This window comes from Aquarana catesbeiana, linkage group LG13 (genome assembly GCF_042186555.1).
Source record: "Aquarana catesbeiana isolate 2022-GZ linkage group LG13, ASM4218655v1, whole genome shotgun sequence".
Taxonomy (NCBI): Eukaryota; Metazoa; Chordata; class Amphibia; order Anura; family Ranidae; genus Aquarana; species Aquarana catesbeiana.
In genome coordinates, this window is record NC_133336.1 from 227,331,083 (window position 1) to 227,352,002 (window position 20,920).

Consider the following 20,920-nt stretch of genomic DNA (forward strand, 5'->3'; position numbering starts at 1 on the left):
CACTGTGCAGTGGACACAGTACACTAACTGTAAATACTGCAGCTGCCTGCCTGTGGTACTAATAGGATCAAAAGAACAACATCAATTGTCTTCAGGTAGCTTTAGGTGCACACTGTGCAAAGGACACAGTACACTAACTGTAAATACTGTAAAAACACCTGCCTACCTGTCAGTAGGAAGAGAATAACAGGAATGGATCTAGCTAAACTGAATACAATATATATATATATATATATATATATATATATATATATATATATATATACACACCTAGGATGCATATACACAATACACTGTAAGTGCAGCTAACTGACTCACCTGCCTACTCTAACTTAAATCAAATGACACTGTCTTTCTGTCTATCTCCCTCTGCCGCAACACACTACACAAGGACACCACACAGGCGACCTTACATACTAAACCCCCTGAGCCATAATTGGCCAAAGCCACCCTGGCTCTGGCCAATTATGGCTCTCTGTACAGACGGCGCTGTGATTGGCCAAGCATGCGGGTCATAGTGCATGCTTGGCCAATCATCAGCCAGCAATGCACTGCCATGCCGCAGTGAATTATGGGCCGTGACGCGCCACTCGAATTTGGCTGCTAACGGTCCATAACATTTGCAATTCGACGAACGGTCGAACAGACAAAGTTCGAGCCGAACATGGGTTCGACTCAAACTCGAAGCTCATCCCTAGTGTGGGGTTCCCCTTTAAAATTCATGCCAGACCCAAAGGGGGAGGGACCCCACACTTTTAAAATGTTCTATTGTTTTGTTTACATTTCAGCTGTCATTGGGGAAGCCTGCTGACAGCTGATGAGTCATTGGTTGTTAAGGATGCAGTGGACGGCTGCTTAAAGCGGACCTTCAGTCATTTTTTCAACTTTCCATCTGTTAAATCTTCTGCCCTTGTTGTTTTAACTTTGGATGGTAAAACTTTTTTTCTGCCTGTAAATACCTTTTACAGCCCACTTCCTGTTTCTTGTCTGATAAAAGGCCTAGGCTTCTGACATCATGCACAGCTGTCCCTCTCGTGAGAGTTTGCCAAGAAGGCAGGGAGGATGAGTCATAGGAGGGCCAATGAGAGCTGCAGGGCTGCAGAGTTGTTGGTGTGTCTTTGTGTGTCTGTGTAAATCCAGGAAGTGAACAGGCAGCAGCTTCAGCTGCCCACAGTTAAAATGGTTGCAGCCAGACCAAAGCCTCATACACACGGTACGATTATTGGCAGGGGATTGTCTGTTGACAGACTGTTGTCCTAAAATCTTACAGTTAGTATGCTCCTTTTGACAATTGTTGTCCAACTTTCAGCCAACAAATGTTGGATGATAGGCTAGTAAATTTTCGGTGGACAACGGTTTGACGTCAGATTTTTGTATCATTAGTGCACAAATCCGTCACACAAAAGTTGAATGTACAAACATGCATGCTCTGAATCAATGCTCAAACACAAAATTAGCAGAAGGGGCCCAAAGGGTGCCGCTGAAGAGCTGAAATTCCTCATAGTATGTCACTACGTTCGTGTTTGTTGCCTGAAAATTGTGTACTGTTAGTATGCAAGACAAGATCCTGGCACATGCCCTTTTGACAAAAATTTTGTTTGGCCAACAATCATACCGTGTGAACGAGGCTTTAGTGGAGGGAGATTACTAATTGCACATGTCAAGTTATAAGCATTTTTTTTCTGCTCCAAGAAGCTAAATAGTGTTATCCTATGTGTCATTGCACACTTCATTAGGCTAATAGCATATTTTGAGCTTCAGAGTCTAGGAGCAGAAAAAAAAATAATTTTGTAGAGTGTTTTTCCAGCAGAAAAAATACTGAATGTTCCTAAACACTCCTAAATGCTCCTAACTGCTTTTAAATTCTACTAACAACTTTTTTTGTGAGCTTTTTTTCTTCATGTACAGCAAAAATGCTAATACTCCTAAAATCTTCTAAAAGCTACTAAAATACTACTAGAAGCTGGCACAAAAATGCTATTATCAGAGTTTTTTTATCAACCGTTTTTCCAAGCTTTTTTGAGCTTATGAAAAATGTTAGTGTGCATGGAGACTTAAAGAGTAACTTCACTTTCGGTGGAAAAAATAGCAATTAAAAAATAACATAGCATTGCGACTCAAATCATAATGTAATTAAAAGTTATTAAAAACTACCTTTCCTTTTACAAAAGGTTTATTGACAGTAAGCAAACTGTGTATACAAAGAAAGCAAACAGAGGGCCATTTCAACATTCCAAATAGTAGAAAACGTACACATCCACAAAATGGGGTATTAGGGCCCTTTCACACTGAGGCAGGGGCGGCGTCTGCGGTAACGCGCCGCTATTGTAAGCGGCAATTTACCGTCGGTATTTGGCCACTAGCGGGGCGGTTTTACCCCCCGCTAGTGGCCGAGAAAGGGTTAAAAACCACCGCAAAGCGCCTCTGCAGAGGCGCTTTGCCGGCGGTATAGCCGCGCTGTCCCATTGATTTCAATGGGCAGGAGCAGTGAAGGAGCGGTATACACCCTGCTCCTTCACTGCTCCGAAGATGCTGCTGGCAGGACTTTTTTTCCCGTCCTGCTAGTGCACCGCTCCAGTGTGAAAGCCCTCGGGGCTTTCACACTGGAATCAAAGCAGCGGCACTTTCGGGTCGGTTTGCAGGCGCTATTATTAGCGCAATAGCGCCTGCAAACCGCCCCAGTGTGAAAGGGCCCTTAAGGACATAACCATGGATGGTACAACACAATATATATATATATATATATATATATATATATATATATATATATATATATATATGCAAACACATTTAGGCCACTACAAACAAATGAAAGGCTGCCATGTAGGATTCAGTGCTAAAAACACAAGGCGGTCAAATCAGGACCCAGGTGTAAATGGCATCAGAACATCTCCATCACAAAAGATAGGGAGAGACTACTTCTATTAAATTGGCAGCCTAAACCGACTGATACCTAGGAATAGGCTGACTGACCCGCTGTTCGGTTCCCACCAGAACTTTTGAACATTGCAAACGTTCGGAACTGAATAACGAACCCCATTGAAGTCTATGGACCCGAACTGGAAAAATCAAAAGTACACATTTTGAAGGCTTATATTCAAGTAATTTGGCAATGGGCATACAATGATTATGTGGGTTTGGGTACTGCCCTGGGGACATGTATCAATGAAAAAAAGTTTGTAAAATATTTAAATGAGCAGTGATTTACTGATGTTTAAAGTGAAAGCATAAAAATGAGAAATAACAATAGTCTACCTGTAAAGTGGCACATCTGTTCTGTGTATAGAAGCTACTGCAGCAATAATTGCATTTATAAAGCAAACAAAATTACATATTATCTGCAAGCTTTCTTTATTTTGTAAACAACGGCTTGGGGAGCCAGTCTGTATGATGAGGGCGCAATATAGTGCACTGGAAACAAGATTAGAGATTTTTGGATAAATTCTGGTGTCTCTTCCTCAGACTTTGGGAAGAAGTAACAGGTGCAGAAAAATTGGTCTTTGGATGTTAGAGGTGCCTTCACACCGTAACCCTACAGAGGTACTCTTGATGAAAGCAAGAATTACCTTGCTGTCACAAATTGAAATATGCACTTGTCAAACAGGTGTGGAAAGATTGGTCTTGGGGGTTAATTGTGCCCATGAAACCTATAGCAATAATTTCCAGATGAAATCAACACCCACAACACTAGGCAGCCTAGAAGTCTTGCAGAGCTCCCACATCCCAAAAACACTTAATCAGTGTCAGGGGCTTTATAGCTGCTGGTAATCCAGGACTGATTCATTTTGATAAATGTCAGCCACACAGTCTGTGGACAGACATGCTCTATTATCAGTAACAAAACCTCTGGCAGCACTGAATGCCTGTTCGGAAAGCACGCTGGATGCAGGGCAGCCCAGGATCTCAATATTGGGCAAGTTCTGGCCAGTGGTCTATTCTCATGACCCAGTAACCCAGTGGATCGCCAACTGGAAAGCTCTCCATCTCTGTTTTCGCACCTAGATAATCGTCCACCATATGATGCAGATGCTGCCAATGGGATGTTGAAGCTGGGCGCCAAAAGACTAACAAAAATTGTGAAATGCATCAATTTGGTCAGCCCCCTTCTCCTCTGCTCCTCTCTTGACCAACAGAAGCCTCAAAACTACGTTTTCCATGACACTGTAACCTATCAGTGTCAGGAAAGGCGTTAGCTAAACTCCTCTTTAAGGTATCCTCAAGAGATTTCATCTTCTGCTCCCTCTCTGGGGACGGGATGAGTTCTGAGACTTTTCCCTTGTAACAGTGGTCAAGGAGGGTTCCCAACCAATAGTGATCCTTCTCCTTAATGCCATGTATTCTTGGGTCCTTTTGCAGTCTTTGAAGCATGAGGGAGCCAATGCACCGCAAGTATGCAAAGGCATGAGAAGCAGACACTTCAAGGGTCACTGAGGATTACAGATTCTGTTACTGCCTCCTCCCAGTCACTTACTACTCCCAAGGGTTCTGGGGACAGAAACCATCTCTTAAGGTTTGACGTATGTCTTCCTCTTCTTCAATGCCTCCAAAACTGTCAGAATCCTCCTCCTCCTTGTCCTCTTGCGTGTTCTGTGGCATAGGAACAAAGGTGTCTGCATAATGCAGGCCTTGAGAGGAAAGAAAGTCCTCCTCTTCATCACGCTGCTCTGCCTCGAGTGCTCTGTCCATAATGCCATGCAGAATCTGCTCCAGCAGGAACACAACAGGGATTGTGTCACTGAAGCATGCATTGTCACGGCTCACCATCATTATGGCCTCCTCAAATGGTGACAGTTCAGTGCATGCATCCTTTATGAGCAGCCATTGGCATGGGGGAAAAAAGCTGATTTGGCCTGAGCCGGTCATTGTATCATACTCACACAGGTACTTGTTGACAGCCCTCTGCTACATATGCAGCCACTGCAGCATTGCCAAAGTCGAGTTCCATCTGGTGGCATGTCACAAATCAGGCGGTTTATGGGCAGGTGGAATTCTCACTGAATTTCAGCCAACCGAATATTGGCTTTGTATGACTGCCTGAAATGGCTAGACTCTTCTGGCCTGCTTTAGTAGATTTTACAACCCTGGGTAACTATTTAAGAAATGCTGCATCACCAAATTGAGGACATGTGCCAGGCATGGCACATGTGTCAACTTTCCCTGTCTAAGGGCAGACAGGAGTCCTGTTTGTGCCATTATCGCACACCACCATTTCTGGCTCCAGCTGGCGTGGCATGAACCACCTCTGGGTCTGCTCCTGCAGAGCTGCAGGAATCTCTGCTGCAGTGTGGTTCCTGTCCCCTAGACATACCAGCTGAAGCACTGCATGGCACCTTTTAGCCTGACTCATTGAATAGCCCATTGAAACACTAAGGGGGTACTTGTGGTTTATAGGACAATTCAGCAGAATAGGGCATGGAGGAGGAGGAAGGGGTGGAGCTGACAAATCTCGCTTCATCACCACTATTTGTATGGAGACGTGGCAGTACAACAAGCCGCAGCACGGAGCACTGTCCTGCAGCATCCTTCCAAGTTGCAAGCAGCGTTACCCAGTGTTACCCAGTGTGCTGTGAACAAAATATATCGTCCCTGAGCATGCTTGCTGGACCACATGTCAGCAGTAATGTTGACTTTGCAGCTGACTGCCTTGCCCAATGATGCCACAACATTTCCTTCCACATGATGGTACAGAGCTGGAATGGGCTTACGTGAAAATAAATAGCGACTGGGAATTTGTGGTACAGCACATTCTGCAAATTCACGGGGGACAGAATCCACCAGACAGAAAAACAGGAGTTGTAAAGCCAGCAGCTTTGACAAGCTTGCATTTAGATGCTGGGCATGTGGGTGGCAGAGACTATTTTTTTTTGCTGCATCAGATGGGGCAGAGAGATTTTCTGGATATAGTCTACAGCTGGTGGTGTGCTATTGGCAGATGTGCTGCAAGGACCTGGGACACCCTGTGCTATACCATCATCCCTATCAGTGGAGGCTGCTGAGAAGTCATAAGGTAAAGCGGGGGTAGACTGAGGTGAGGAGTGAGAAGGAGCAGCATTGTGTCCCTTTTGTGTGGCTTTCAGGTTCTCTTGCCAATGGGCTGAGTGGTGGGAGGTTAAATGCCTTGTCAAGCATGCGGTACCAAAGTGGCTGGTGTTTTTCCTGTGCTTGAGCCTCTGCCCCTAGTGAGAAAGGAGGGAGGATTAGCGAAGGCGCCAATTAGAGTTCCACCCTAAGAAGGAAGAGTAGACAAGGCGAAGGCCCAAATGGAGATGGAAGAAGTCTATTCAAGGACCAGGAACAGGTCAAAAGCTCTAATAAATAAGATCTTTAGTATTAGAGAGGGAGTGGAGGAGGGTAGGGTAGGGTGTGGGAGATACTGTGCCAGACACCTGGAAGATCTCTTTGCTCTCATACCTTCTCTCTCGAACTTGGTTAGAACCTCCCCCTTTGGTAACAATGTATATCTCTGCATTCTCTGCATTCTCACCCGCCTTAGAGGGAAGGTATGATAGTATTTAAATTGTTATCATATAATGAAAGAGGATTAAATAATCCAGTAAAAAGGCATAAGATCTTGAAAGAAATTAAAAGATATGCTGCAAGTATAGTCTTCCTACAAGAGACACACATAGCACAAGATACAAATATTAAATTGTATTCTAAACATCATCCCATATGGTATTATGGAGACTCCCCAACTAAAAAAGCAAAAGGAGTGTCAATAGGAATGGCGAGAGAAGTGAAGTTCTCTTTAGAAGATAGAAAGGCGGACCTAGATGGCCAGTTTATATTCCTGAGGGGGAAATTACAGGATATGGAATGTACACTAGTAAATATATATTGCCCTAATAAGAATCTGACAGGCTACTTGAAAGAAATGCTAGGAAATCTGATTGATTATAAAAGGGGTTTATTGATCATGGCAGGAGATCTGGAATTCTGTATGGACCTAGAGACTATCAACTCAGGATGATAGAAAATAAGTTATATCAATGTCAAATGGTAGATATATGGAAAGCCCAACACCCTGAGATAAAAGATAATACTTTCTACTCCCCAGTGCATGGGATGTACTCTAGGCTGAACTATATAATGGTGGAGCACAGACTGCTAGAATTAGTAGGAAAAACATCAATAGAAATAATGTCATTATCAGATCATGCCCCAGTAACAATGAAGTTAAAATTAACAGGAAACTAAGAGAATAGGAGTACTTGGAGATTGAATAAAGACCTGATACAAGAGAAAGAAGTGGAAGATAAAATAAAAAAGAAATAGAACAATATTTTCACTTAAATGAAACCCCAGGAATAGCAGTGGCCAGTGGCGGAATTACCAGGGTCGCAACAGTCGCACTTGCGACGGGTCCCTGGCATTCCGTCACTGTGGAGGGGGCCCCAGCGGGGTTGCTATTCACATGGCCCTGAGTGGAGAGCGTGTCTCTCATGTAACAGCAGCACAGAGACACCGGAATTGACACATTCCCACTCCTTGCGTCCTCTCTCGCATGGGGTGACACAGGACACACAGCTGATCTGCTCCCCCTTCTCCCCCCTCCCCTCTCCTGCGTGCTCCGCAGGCAGTCAAGTGTGAAGCTAAAAGGCTCACATTTCCCGCGGAGCACACAGGAGAGGGGTGGGGAGAAGGGGGAGCAGATCAGCTGTGTGTCCTCCGTCATCCTGTGCGAGAGAGGACGCACAGATTGGGAAATAAAACTGTCAATGCCAGTGTCTCTGTGCTGCTGTTACATGAGAGACACGCTCTCTGCTCAGAGCCGTGCTGTCCTGAGAAGACAGAGGACTCTGATGGGCACTGATAGAGGACACTGATGGGCACTGATAGGAGACACTGATAGAAGGTGCTGATAGGGGACGCTGAGAGGGGACACTGATGGGAGGCACTGATGGGATTTACTGATGAGCACTGAAGGGAGGCACTGATAGGGGGCACTGAAAAGGGATTAGGGGGCACTGATAGGGAGCACCGATAGGAGGCACTGATAGGATTTACTGATGAGCACTGAAGGGAGGCACTGATAGGGGGCACTGAGAAGGCACTAGGGGGCACTGATAGGGGGCACTGAGAAGGCACTAGGGGGCACTAATAGGGGGTACTGATAGGGGGCACTGAGAAGGCACTAGGGGGCACCAATGGGAGGCACTGATGAGCACTGATAGGAGGCACTGAAAGGATTTACTGATGAGCACTGATAGGCCGCACTGAAAGGGGGCATTGATGGGCACTTATAGGTGGCACTGATGGGCATTGATGAGCATTGATAGGCAGAACTCATAGGCTGCACTGATGGGCACTGAGGAACACTGATAGGCAGAACTCAGGCAGTATTGGTGGGCACTGATAGGCAGCATTGAAGAATACTGATAGATGGCACAGATGGTGGCTGTTAGGTGGAATTAATGAGCACTGATAGGTGGTGCTGATAGGCAGATTTGATGGGCACGAATGAGCACTGATAGGTAACACTTGTAGGTGGCATTAATGGGCACTGATAGGCCGCATTGATGAGCAATGATAGGCAGCATTGATGGGCACTGATTGATGGCACTGATGATTGGGGCACTGATTATCAGTGTTAGCAATTTACTGACATTCTTGACAGTTAATGGTAGTCCTTTCCTAACACAGACACAGTGTGGGAGGAAAGGGCTCCAGATAACCGGCAAGTCTGTTTACATGTGATCAGCTGCCATCACATGGTAAAGGGCCACTGTGGTTGCGCTAGATGCACATCCCAGGGGGCATGCGGGAAGCACAGTTTTGGGAGGATGTCCATCATGGACACCTTCCCAAAATTGGAAGCCCGGGGCTTAGATGGAAGGATGGGCCCATCATGGTTTCTTGCACCGGGGCCCTGAAGGTTCTAGTTACGTCTCTGGCAGTGGCCATGATATGGGAAGCACTCAAAGCATATATTAGGGGTATACTAATTTCTATAGGGGCTAGGAAAAAAAAAGAAAGCAGATTTAGATGTAGAGTATGCTCTAGTGTTAAAGAGAGAGAGGCTAAAAGATTTAATGGAACAGGAAACAAGACAAGTCTTAAATAGAGTGGCCAAGGATAGATATAAATGCAGAGATAAACCAGGAAAATACCTAGCAAGAATATAAAAAAATAAAAAAGCCAAAGGTCTTTTTCGCATAGGACATTTCTTTAATTCAATGGGACCGATTTCACTGGGATATTGTTTAAGTAAACTGGAAATGCCCATTTCGGAGAAATTCAGATTCTCCCAAATTAGGCATTTCCTCAATTCTATCTGGACAAATAAGACTGAACCCCCTAAGGCCACACCTTATGAACAATGGTGCTCCAATATCATGGATCATAGGGGAGGTATATCAATTAACTATTATTCCCTGGCGTGTAGAGATGACTTACCTGCCTATGCCTGGGCTTGGGAGCTAGACATGGGGTATACCTGGAACCAAAACGAATGGTTTCAGGCTTTCCAGCTTTCTTATAAAGGTATCTTTAATTGAAGCGAATGTTAAACTGTTGACTAGATGGTACTACGTTCCCTATCGATTGGCCATGATCTACCCAGACGCTTCCCCCTTATGCTTTGGAGGATGTCATATGGTAAGCTCAATGTTCCATATCTGGTGGTCATGTCCTCGAATCAGGTCATACTGAAATAAGGTCTTCTGCATGTTGAGGAAAATAACAGGGGACCGCAACCTCGCAAGATCCCACCATAGCCCTCTTCAATCACAAATTTACAAAGACTCCCATACAAATGCAGGCACTGGTCTTCTTCATTCTCCTGGAAGCCAAGATGGCGCTAGCAGGGGCATGGAAAAAACCTTCAATATCATTTTTAGCAGCAAAGAGGAAAATATCATGGATCATGTCACAAGAACAAATAGTTGCTAAACTGCAGGATAAACTAGTGAAATCTGAGGCCATGGGCAAGTTATAGTAGCTTATCCCTCGACCCGGGTATCGCAAACACTGTTTAAGACACTCCTGTTCTCCCTCTTCTTCCCTTTTTCCTCTTCCCTTCTCTGTTTTTCTCAGGGATACCTCAAACTCCCTGCCTCTACTTACTTTCCTCTTTTCTTCTTAGACAACAGTCTGCCTAGGAGGGGGGCTACTTATACCCTCCTCTCAGGAGGCAGAAGACTAACCAAGTTGATTAGTTAATTACAGGTTTATAAGAAGCATAGTTTTGAACTAATCTATACTCTAGACTCCTCTAGGCTATACATGTCCGCAGCTCTACTGTTCTGAGCTGGAGATTATGGGTAACCGATGAAAAATCTGGGGCATAGTGGCTTCGAGTTTTGTGCTCCATGGGTGACACTGCAAGCCTACAGCTTGATCCCAGGTGGTAGTGTGTTGTTATCTACTCGGGTTTAGGAGCCCTGCCTATCGGGTCACTCAGACATTTACAATCGTTCGGGACCTTTTGGACCCGAGATTATTAGCGAAGTCCAACACTGATAGCCACAGAGGTATTGCCTTTTACCCCAAGCCGAAAGTGTTCAAATGGATAATGCTGTGTTTTAGCTTATGATATGGTGACAACTGACTTACCTTTCCATGATTGTAAATTGTTTTATTCTTTGATAAATAGCCATGCAGGCTGATGCATTGATTGTTTCCAATTGTTTTTCTAACAAAAATCCAATAAACATATTGAAAATAAAAAAAAATAAAAAAGCAACATATTTAACCACTTAAGCCCCAGACCATTTGGCTGGCAAAAGACCAGAGCACTTTTTGCGATTCGGCACTGCATTGCTTTAACTGACAATTGCGTGGTTGTGCAACATGGCTTCAAACAAAATTGATGTCCTTTTTTCCCCACAAATAGAGTTTTTTTTTTGTGGTATTTGATCACCTCTGCGGTTTTCTATTTTTTGTGCTATAAACAAAAAAAGAGAAACAATTTTGAAATAAACGCATTATTATTTTTAACTTTTTGCTATAATAAATATCCACAAAAAAATTTAAAAACATTTTTTTCCTCAGTTTAGGCCGATACGTATTCTTCTACATATTTTTGGTAAAAAAAATTGCAATAAGCGTTTATTGATTGGTTTGCGCAAAAGTTATAGCGTCTACACAATAGGGGATAGTTTTATGGCATTTTTATAATTTTTTTTTTTACTAGTAATGGCGGTGATCAGCAATTTTTATCATGACTGCAACATTATGGTGGACAGATCTGACACTTTTGGCTCTATTTTGCGACCATTCACATTTATACAGTGATCAGTGCGATTAAAAATGCATTGATTACTGTGTAAATGTGACTGGCAGTGAAGGGGTTAACCAGGAGGGGGTGCTGTAGGGGTTAATATTGTCCTAAGGATGTGTTCTAACTGTGGGGGGATGGGCTATGTGTGACACGACACTGATCACCGCTCCCGATTACAGGGAGCTGTGATCAGTGTCCTGTCACTAGGTAGAATGGGGAAATGCTTGTTTACATTAGCATTTCCCCATTCTTCTTCTCCGTGAGATGATCGCGGGTATCGCCGCTGACATCGAGTCTGCGGGACCCGCGATCACACTCACGGAGCTCGTGGCGGACGCGCGTGCCCACAAGCCGCGTCTTAAAGGGCAACATTCAGGTACGTTAATATGCCTGTACGTGCCCTTATGCCGACGTATATCGGTGTGAGCTGGTCAGCAAGCGGTTAATAGGAAAAATAAAAATTGAAAAGGATAGTTAGTACATTAAACAATTGAAATAGCTAAGACCTTTCAAAGTTATAGCGCCCTATATACAGTGAGGCAAAAGGGTAGATAAGAGGCAGAGTATAAAAGAATTAACAAAATACCTAATGGAAGCAAATCAGAGGAAAGATTGCAAGCCTAAGAAGACCAAATAACACAAGAGGAGATCAGCCTAGCATTAAAAAATACAGCAATTGGGAAGAGTCCAGGACCAGATTTGCTAACAATTCGCTATTATAAAAATTTTAAAGAGCAATTAATTCCAAAATTATGTACCTATATGAGTGGGCTGGGAGAAGGAAAAGGAATGAGGAAAGAATCATTGTTGCCTTTTGTTACAGTGATATCTAAAGAAAGGAACAATGCAACTCTGTGCTCCAGCTATAGACCAATAGCTTTGTTGAATGCTGACACTAAACTGTACACAAATCTATTAGCCACCAAAATGAAAGAACTGATGTTTGAATGAGTTCATGCAGACCACTCCAGATTTATCCCAGGGAGGGAAGGGAAAGACAATGGGATAAGAACACTACTCCTATTGCATATAATGAGAGGTGGAAAGTCCCCAGGTCTACTCCTGTCAATAGATGCCGAAAAGGCATTTGACAGGGTAGACTGGGACTCTATGAGAAAACAGGGGGAGAAGGACCCTAAATACATCCAAACTAGGTTTGAGGGGTATATGAAGGGGATTCAGTCACCAGCCTACAGGTACCTACCTAGGTTTACTATACCCCTGATATCACAGATACCCTTTGTGAGCTGACTCAAAAGTGCTTGGTCAGCAAACAGACAAAGGTTGTTCAATGGACCATATTGCATATATGGAAGAGAGGAGAGGGGGAACAAGGAGGACCCCCAAGAAAAGATGGTCCGCTCAAGAACAAGCTATTGTGAACCTAGATAACTTTATTGTGTCAAAAATAAATACAGTACAAAATTCCACAAACCATGTATTAAAAATAGGGCAGAAGTCCTATTGTATGCAGGTGGCCACCGGAGACATTCCACATACATCCATCACTCATGCACTTGCACCCATATAAATTATATCAAAGGGGACCCGGGTCTAAACAATTATCACAAAGTCCTGAACAGGATATGCTGTGTAAATGCCAGGCCTTCGATATTTACTGAATAAAGTGCAGGTGCTTGGTGATTATTGAGAATCCATTCAGATGTACCCCGATAACCAAAGGAAGCAGGCAATTAACAACACTGCAAAGTTGGGGACCTGGAGAGTCCCAATTAGATCAGTTCAATAACATCAAGTAGGAAGGCAGTTTGGTATTTTGTGCAGGGGAGGTAAGCGATGAACAGCCGTAAGTAAAAAACCTCCCCTGTGCTGGGGTGCATTTAAAGCTCACCGTTTGGCGTCTTCAGTAATGGGATGATGGACCACGAGAGGATGCCGGTCGCCACACCAGTATGGTATAGAGGAGCGATCGTGTGATGTGTTTGTCGTCACCGGCCTGAGTTCTTTCTTCCGGGTCTGCCGCGAAGGGATGTACGGGGAGTCACAGGGTTCAGACACTCAGGCGCTCCACGCTTGATCTGTCAGGTGGTTAAGGGGAGCGTTCAGGCTCAGTATCCGCCGCAGGACTCAACCCGATGTCCGGGATCCTAATCAGGGTATTCACATACAATCAAAGGATTATCTCGTAGGTGCGTGGGAGTCTCTGTTCCACCTGCACATAGGTTAGACGCTTACGCGTTTCGCTTGTTTCCACGCTTCTTCAGAGCTAAAGTGGTGCCATTAGCTGGATGTTTAAATAGGGTTACGGCCAGTATTCAATATCCTGTCATTATAACCAGCACCTGGTCACCAGAGCCTAACCATAATGAACATTCACCAAGTTGTGCAAACACACTCATGCATACCTCTAAGTTGCAATTCAAACAGATCTTTAATGGTAGCAAATATATAGAGAATCAATTAAATCAGTTTATATGTGTAATCAAATTTAAATGTTCACTCACTATTGCATTAATGAGGAATAGTAAAATGATTAATTATGCAATTGCTTTTATTACATCACCATAGCCACGGGTGCTGCAATTTCATCCAATCTGCTAGTGTATGGCCCAATGGTGGACAAAAATTGGAAAATAAAGGAAAAGGGGAGGGGAGGGGGGGGGAGGGGGGGGGAGGGGGACAAACTATTGTTCCATTTTGATTACATCTTACATTCTGGATGCTGACATCTATGTAAAGGGCAGAGATATTACCTGCAGAACAAATTGTATACAGTCCACCGTCCACCCAGAGTGTCTATCACAATCTGGAGAAGATGTGGATCTTCAATAGTAGTTATTTTTTGTGTATGTATTTTCAAATAAGCAAAATTTAATTATTAGGGTGAAATTATTGTTCCAAAAAAGGAGACAGATTGAATTCATTGTTTAATCCGTAAGGCTGCATACTATTTAAATAGAAGATCCACATCTTCTCCTTTTGGTGCAGTATCCTATCGAAATCTCCACGTCTATGGGGCAAATTAAGTTTATATATGCCCTTGACCTTAAGGCCATCTGGTTTACCCTTGTGCTTGTCAAGGAAATGCAAGGATAGGGGTCGATCGTCGTCCTTATTTAGGATGCTCTGGATGTGTTCACCAGTCCTGACTCTCAATTCTCTTTTAGTTTTTCCAACATAAATAAGGCCACAGGGGCAGGTCAACATATACACCACCCGTGTGGTCGTACAATTGATAAAGCTGTTGATTTTAAACTGTCTTTGATTGTCAGAGCTGGCGAACACATCCGTTCTGTCCACATATCTACATACATGACACCTACCACAGCGGTACATGCCTTTTAATGGTGGGAGATCAGTGAGCCAATTACGTTTATTGGGACGGTTGTACTCTGAATGTACCAGACGATCCCTTAGATTTGTTGCTCTGCGAGCAGTAAGCAGAGGTTTTTTGCTAACGAGTTTTCCCAAAATGGGGGCTTCAGACAGGATGTGCCAATGACGGCCTAAGATCTCCTTAATTTGGTCCCACTGTGTGCCAAACTTAGTAATGATTCTTAGAGGAGGGTGGTCTGAGATTTCTCCCTTTTCTTTGTTAGTTTGATTAGTCAGTAGAGTTGATCTATTTGTTTGCAGTGCTCTTTTTTTAGCACGCCTGATACATGTATGTGAATAGCCTCTGTCACGAAACCTCCCATATAGGTCATGCATTTCCCTGTGGAAGTCACCTTCCTCCGTGCAATTTCTTCGCGCACGGAGGAACTGACCAACCGGAATACCCTGTTTAAGGGGTGTAGGGTGGTGGCTGGACGCCAATAATAATGTATTTGCTGCTGTATCCTTTCTAAAGGTCTTTGTATGCAGTTTGTCATCTTTTACAAATACCGTGAGGTCCAGGAATGACAGTCTATTAGTATCATACGTGTATGTTAATTTGATATTGCGGTCATTGTCATTGAGCTCCTCAATGAATCGTATCAGTTCAACCGACGAACCGTCCCAAATCATGATCACATCATCGATGTACCTCAGCCACAGACGACAGTGGCTGAGGTACATCGGCGAGGGATACACGCATTCAGTTTCCCAGAGGCCGAGGTGTAGGCAGGCATATGATGGGGCCCATGGGGCACCCATCGACGTGCCTCTAACTAGTTTTTTTTTTTTTTACTTACGGCTGTTCATCGCTTACCTCCCCTGCACAAAATACCAAACTGCCTTCCTACTTGATGTTATTGAACTGATCTAATTGGGACTCTCCAGGTCCCCAACTTTGCAGTGTTGTTAATTGCCTGCTTCCTTTGGTTATCGGAGTACATCTGAATGGATTCTCAATAATCACCAAGCACCTGCACTTTATTCAGTAAATATCGAAGGCCTGGCATTTACACAGCATATCCTGTTCAGGACTTTGTGATAATTGTTTAGACCCGGGTCCCCTTTGATATAATTTATATGGGTGCAAGTGCATGAGTGATGGATGTATGTGGAATGTCTCCGGTGGCCACCTGCATACAATAGGACTTCTGCCCTATTTTTAATACATGGTTTGTGGAATTTTGTACTGTATTTATTTTTGACACAATAAAGTTATCTAGGTTCACAATAGCTTGTTCTTGAGCGGACCATCTTTTCTTGGGGGTCCTCCTTGTTCCCCCTCTCCTCTCTTCCATAGACTAGGACTCTATGATGAACCTGAGAATAGGTCCTAAGATGTCAGGATGGATTAAAGCATTATACATAATCAATATAAAAAACAAAATTCTATCAGCGCAAATAAATAGTGACAAGAAAAAAAAAAATATATATATATATATATATATATATATATAAATATATATACTCAAAAAATATATACATGTAAAAAAATTGAATATCAGTTAATGGCATCACAAAAATATCACAACAATACCCCCCTCCTGGCTGCTGCTAACACAGATAACGTGTTCACTTTACATAAATGATATAAATAACAAAACAGTGCTGCGCTTCCTAAATGACACACTAAAATTACTAAATGTTCATGCTCACAGGAATAAGTGATCAACTTGCAAAGAATAGCAAGATACAGGTGCACAATCAATTATTCAAAATAACAAGGATTGAAAAAATCCTCCCCAAATTGGGATAATACACACACAAAAAGAAAAATATATATACAAATAATGTGACATGAAAATCAATATGATATAAAAAATCAATATGATATAAAGTCCAAAATCTTCCAAACTAAAATACACCAATTAGTGCAAATTATTCTAAAGTGCTAGTGCTCTCCTCCACCTCAGTGTCCTAGCCGCTCACCTCCAATTCTGACCCCTGTTTCACCAGCAGGTCAGAAAAAGCAGATTCCCTCTCAGGGATACAAGCAGATCAGCCGGGCGTGAAGCTCCTATTTCATCCGTACAGCCAGAGGCTGACTGACTGGTTACCAACCAGTGGGACAATCCCTCAAATGGGTCCGGTAAACATAGGAATAAAAAAGCCAAATCCAGTGCTCTATGTATACCAAAGGGTTTATTTCATCAGTTAAAACAATTAAACGTTACTCACAAACGGAGAACTTAAGCAGTGCGGGCTCAGGATGCATAAAACAGCAAGATGCTCACGGGATGACATCTCCACTGCGACTCCTCCCCTTATATGCGTTATGTCAAATGGGCGTGACTTCTTCAGTAAGGGGCGGAGACTAGACGTCTCACCGCTGTTTAAATATACTGGTGTTCCCCCCTGATCAGGTGCGTCGTCTCCTCCCTCTCCACTCTGGCTCATTAGGCAATACTACACCACATGATATGCTCCACTGGGCTGACATCAGAAGTAGGAAGTGACTTAATGGCATCATTACATACGGAGACACTCATCAAGGGAGAACCAATTCCTCCCCAATTAGGCTAAATGTGTTAATAAAAATATACACTAATAAAAAATGGCGCTGGTGACTGCATCATACAAGCATCTTGAATACAATAAAATTAAAAAAAAATTATATATATATATATATATATATATATATATATATATATACAAAGAATAAAAAAAAATAAAAAAAATATTGTGTGCATATTATCCCAATTTAGGGAACACGTTGAGGGGGGGGGGATTTTTTCAATCCCCGTTATTTTGAATAATTGATTGCGCACCTGTATCTTGCTATTCTTTGCAAGTTGATCACTTATTCCTGTGACTCCATCTTTAGGAGAATTATACCAAGCAAATTATATTTAACTATTAAAACAAGATTAAAATAGAATTGAAGAAAATAGCTATTAGAACTCTCTCCTGGATTGGACGAATTAACACCTTAAAAGATAGTAATACTACCAAAAATCCTGTATAAATTCCAAATGCTGCCAATAGAATTACTGCAGACATATTTTAGAACATTAAAGTTAATGATATTAGGGTTCATATGGCAAAAAAAGAAACCAAGAGTACAGTACTCAGTATTAAGCAAAGGGAAAGTACACTGGGGTTTAGCTGCACCAGACATTAAAAGATACTATGATGCAGTAATATTAGCACGAATGGTAGAATGGACAAAGACTTATGCCCTGTACATACGGTAGGATTTTCCGATGGAAAATGTGTTATAGGACCTCATTGTCGGAAATTCTGACCGTGTGTAGGCTCCATCACACATTTTCCATCGGATTTTCTGGCACACAAAGTTTGAGAGCTTGCTATAAAATTTTCCGACAACAAAATCCGTTGTCGGAATTTCTGATCGTGTGTACACAAATCCGATGCACAAAGTGCCACGCATGCTCAGAATAAATAAAGAGATGAAAACTATTGGCTACTGCCCCATTTATAGTCCTGACGTACGTGTTTTACGTCACCACGTTCAGAATGATCGGATTTTCCGACAACTTTGTGTGACCGTGTGTATGCAAGACAAGTTTGAGCCAACATCCGTCGGAAAAAATCCTAGGATTTTGTTCTCGGAATGTCGGATCAATGTCCGACCATGTGTACGGGGCATAAGTCCTCATGCACACAGGGTGTTTTTACAGCCGCTTTTAGCAGCGTCAGATATTTTTTACAGCTTAAAAATGCCTCTACATGTTATTCTATGGCCTCAAGCACACACAGGCTTTTAGGACCTGTAAGTGGCATAGGCGTTTTCAAGCTGTAAAAAAAACAGAGCCAGCACATTCTGAAGCAGCAGCGTTAAGCTGTATAAACGCTTGATGCGGCTAAACCCATGTTACTGCTGTATACCGCGTCAAGCATTTTTAAGCTGTAGTAATTGGATTTGAGACTGTAAAATAGAAGAGAAAGGCTGCTAAACGCGCACTACACCAATGCAAAATGCTTCTAAAAGCATGTTTTTAACAGCTGCTTTTTCTGGCATCAGAACTGGCTTTGCAGCTCGTTTTTTCAAATGCCCTGTGTGCATGAGGACTAAAAGTGATAAAAGCTGGGTGGGGATTGAGAACACATTAAGGCACAATTTAAAAATATTTGGATTCCACATGGATATAGAAAGTTGGATGTAGATACACATGAATTAACTAAAAATGTATTTAGGACGTGGGATAAAATATATAGGCAAGCAAAATGGGAATATAACTCACCAGTTAACAGGAACAACATTTTTTCCTGGCCATACCTCACATCAGCACACAGTGGATCAACGCCTCATCTGGCGCCCCATAGGACCACCTCTTCATAGCTAAATAAAAGACAGCCCCTCCCCCACTGACATGTTTTATTTTTGGTCATGCTCAGGCCACCTGTGGATTGCAGTGGTAAGTACTTTGTTTGCTGCAAGGATATTTCCCCTACCGCACAGCCCCTCCATGTTCAGCCTCTCATGGAGTTGGAAGACCCTGAATCTTGGACGGTAAAGCCTCCTGAAACTGGTTGTCCCTTGTGCCGGGTTGAGGGCAATGTTGCTTAGATAGCACAAATATTCTACAGGTGTGGTATCAGTAAGCTCTGCAATTTTACCATTAGGGATGAGTCGAACACCCCCCCCCCCCCCGGTTTCGGTTCGCACCAGAACCTGCGAACGGACCGAAAGTTTGCATGAACTTTACAACCCCATTAAAGTCTATGGGACTCGAACATTCAAAATCAAAAGTGCTAATTTTAAAGACTAATATGCAAGTTATTGTCCTAAAAAGGGTTTGGGGACCCGGGTACTGCCCCAGGGGACATGTATCAATGCAAAAAAAGTTTTAAAAACAGCCGTTTTTTTGGGGAGCAGTGATTTTAATGATGCTTAAAGTGAAAAAAAAAAAGTGAAATATTCCTTTAAATATCAAACCTGGGGGGTGTCTATAGTATGCCTGTAAAGTGGCGCGTGTTTCCCGCGCCTAGAACAGTCTGTGCACAAAATTACATTTTTAAAGGAATAAAAGTCATTTAAAACTGCTTGCGCCTTTAATGTAATGTCGGGTCCTGGCAATATGGATTAAAGTCAGTGAGACAAATGGCATGGGTACCCCCCACCCCCCAGTCCGTTACCAGGCCCTTTGGGTCTTGTATCGATATTAAGGGGAACCCCGCACACAAATTTAAAAAAAGAAAGGCGTGGGGCCCCCAGGCCCTATATACTCTGAACAGCAGTATACAGGCAGTGCAAACAAGACAGGGACTGTAGGTTTGTTGTTAAGTAGAATCTGTTTGTAATTTTGCAAAAAACAAAAGAGAAAGAGTTCTCTTAAAGAGGGTCAGCAAAGAACACTAATGTTGATACAAAAACCAGCTTTATTGAGTACTTAATAAAAAACCAAATTGAAATACAAAAGCGAAAGTGAGAAATCAGCAATAGAGACTGACGGTTACCACAGACCAATTAAAATTGGACAACGTTGTCACAGGAAGTGATTTAAAAACATGGGGGAGCCGCGGTTTCACATCCACTCATATACATCATACACACCTCTAATATGCTAATATAGTATGATAAGTAATAACCAGTGTAAATAGTCCTGCCCTGTTGGAGTATCAATAGTAAGCCGCAATTTTGAAAAACAGCAATGTCCAGTATGGTAGGGGCGGATCATAAACACATATCTGAGATGTGGGTGGATGGACGATCTGGTTATTGATGCAGGTGGATCGATCTCATGAGGGATAGACTATGCCCAGATATTGCACAAACACTATATGTATAACAGCTGTTAGGTAGATTGCAACTTAAACCATATCCCGGTTCCAGCAAGAGGAGATATAAGTTACACAGCTCAAATTGCAAGATAAATGTCCATGGAGACTAAATAAGAAAGGTGCAAGGAAAACTGACATACGTTTTGAAGGCACTGAATGAAATGGAAGGATCTCACCAGCCTCAGTAATTCCGTCGTCAGATTTGCAGTAAGTCCTTGATTCCTGAGTCTCTACATGGATAGATGCCGCTGTAATAGTACAGATGAATTCCAAAGCAGGAACCGTTGCTTGTTAGTGAAGCCACTGTGGGGCGGATGTCTCAGTATGAAGAGATGTTAGTCGAAGAAACAAGCATCAGCTGTTGAGTTGTGCTGGCACAGGCCAGATCGAATTGTAGGTCGAATAGCCAGATCGAATTACGCGCGGCTCCCGGTGACGTGCTGACGTCACACCGCTGACGCGTTTCACCAGCCAATGGACGCTGGTTTCCTCAGAGCGAGGAGGGGTCAATGGTGAAAGACTTAAATAGGAATTAGAGGTTGCAATTCCTGTTTCTATCCACTAGATGTCATCATCCAGACCACTCACATGAAAGACATTCAGCAAGGGAAAAGACGT

At 42.9% G+C, this 20,920-nt stretch overlaps 1 protein-coding gene across 1 annotated transcript in view; it reads right to left on the reverse strand.

Annotated features, from left to right (window-relative positions):
* Positions 1 to 6,541: 6,541 nt before the first annotated feature.
* The window catches only part of LOC141116681 (NACHT, LRR and PYD domains-containing protein 3-like), a 135,629-nt gene continuing 121,250 nt past the window's right edge, over positions 6,542 to 20,920 (reverse strand). The window contains exon 7 of the mRNA XM_073609072.1: positions 6,542 to 6,610. Coding sequence (XP_073465173.1) covers positions 6,542 to 6,610 — 69 coding nt within the window. The remainder of the gene's footprint in view (positions 6,611 to 20,920) is intronic.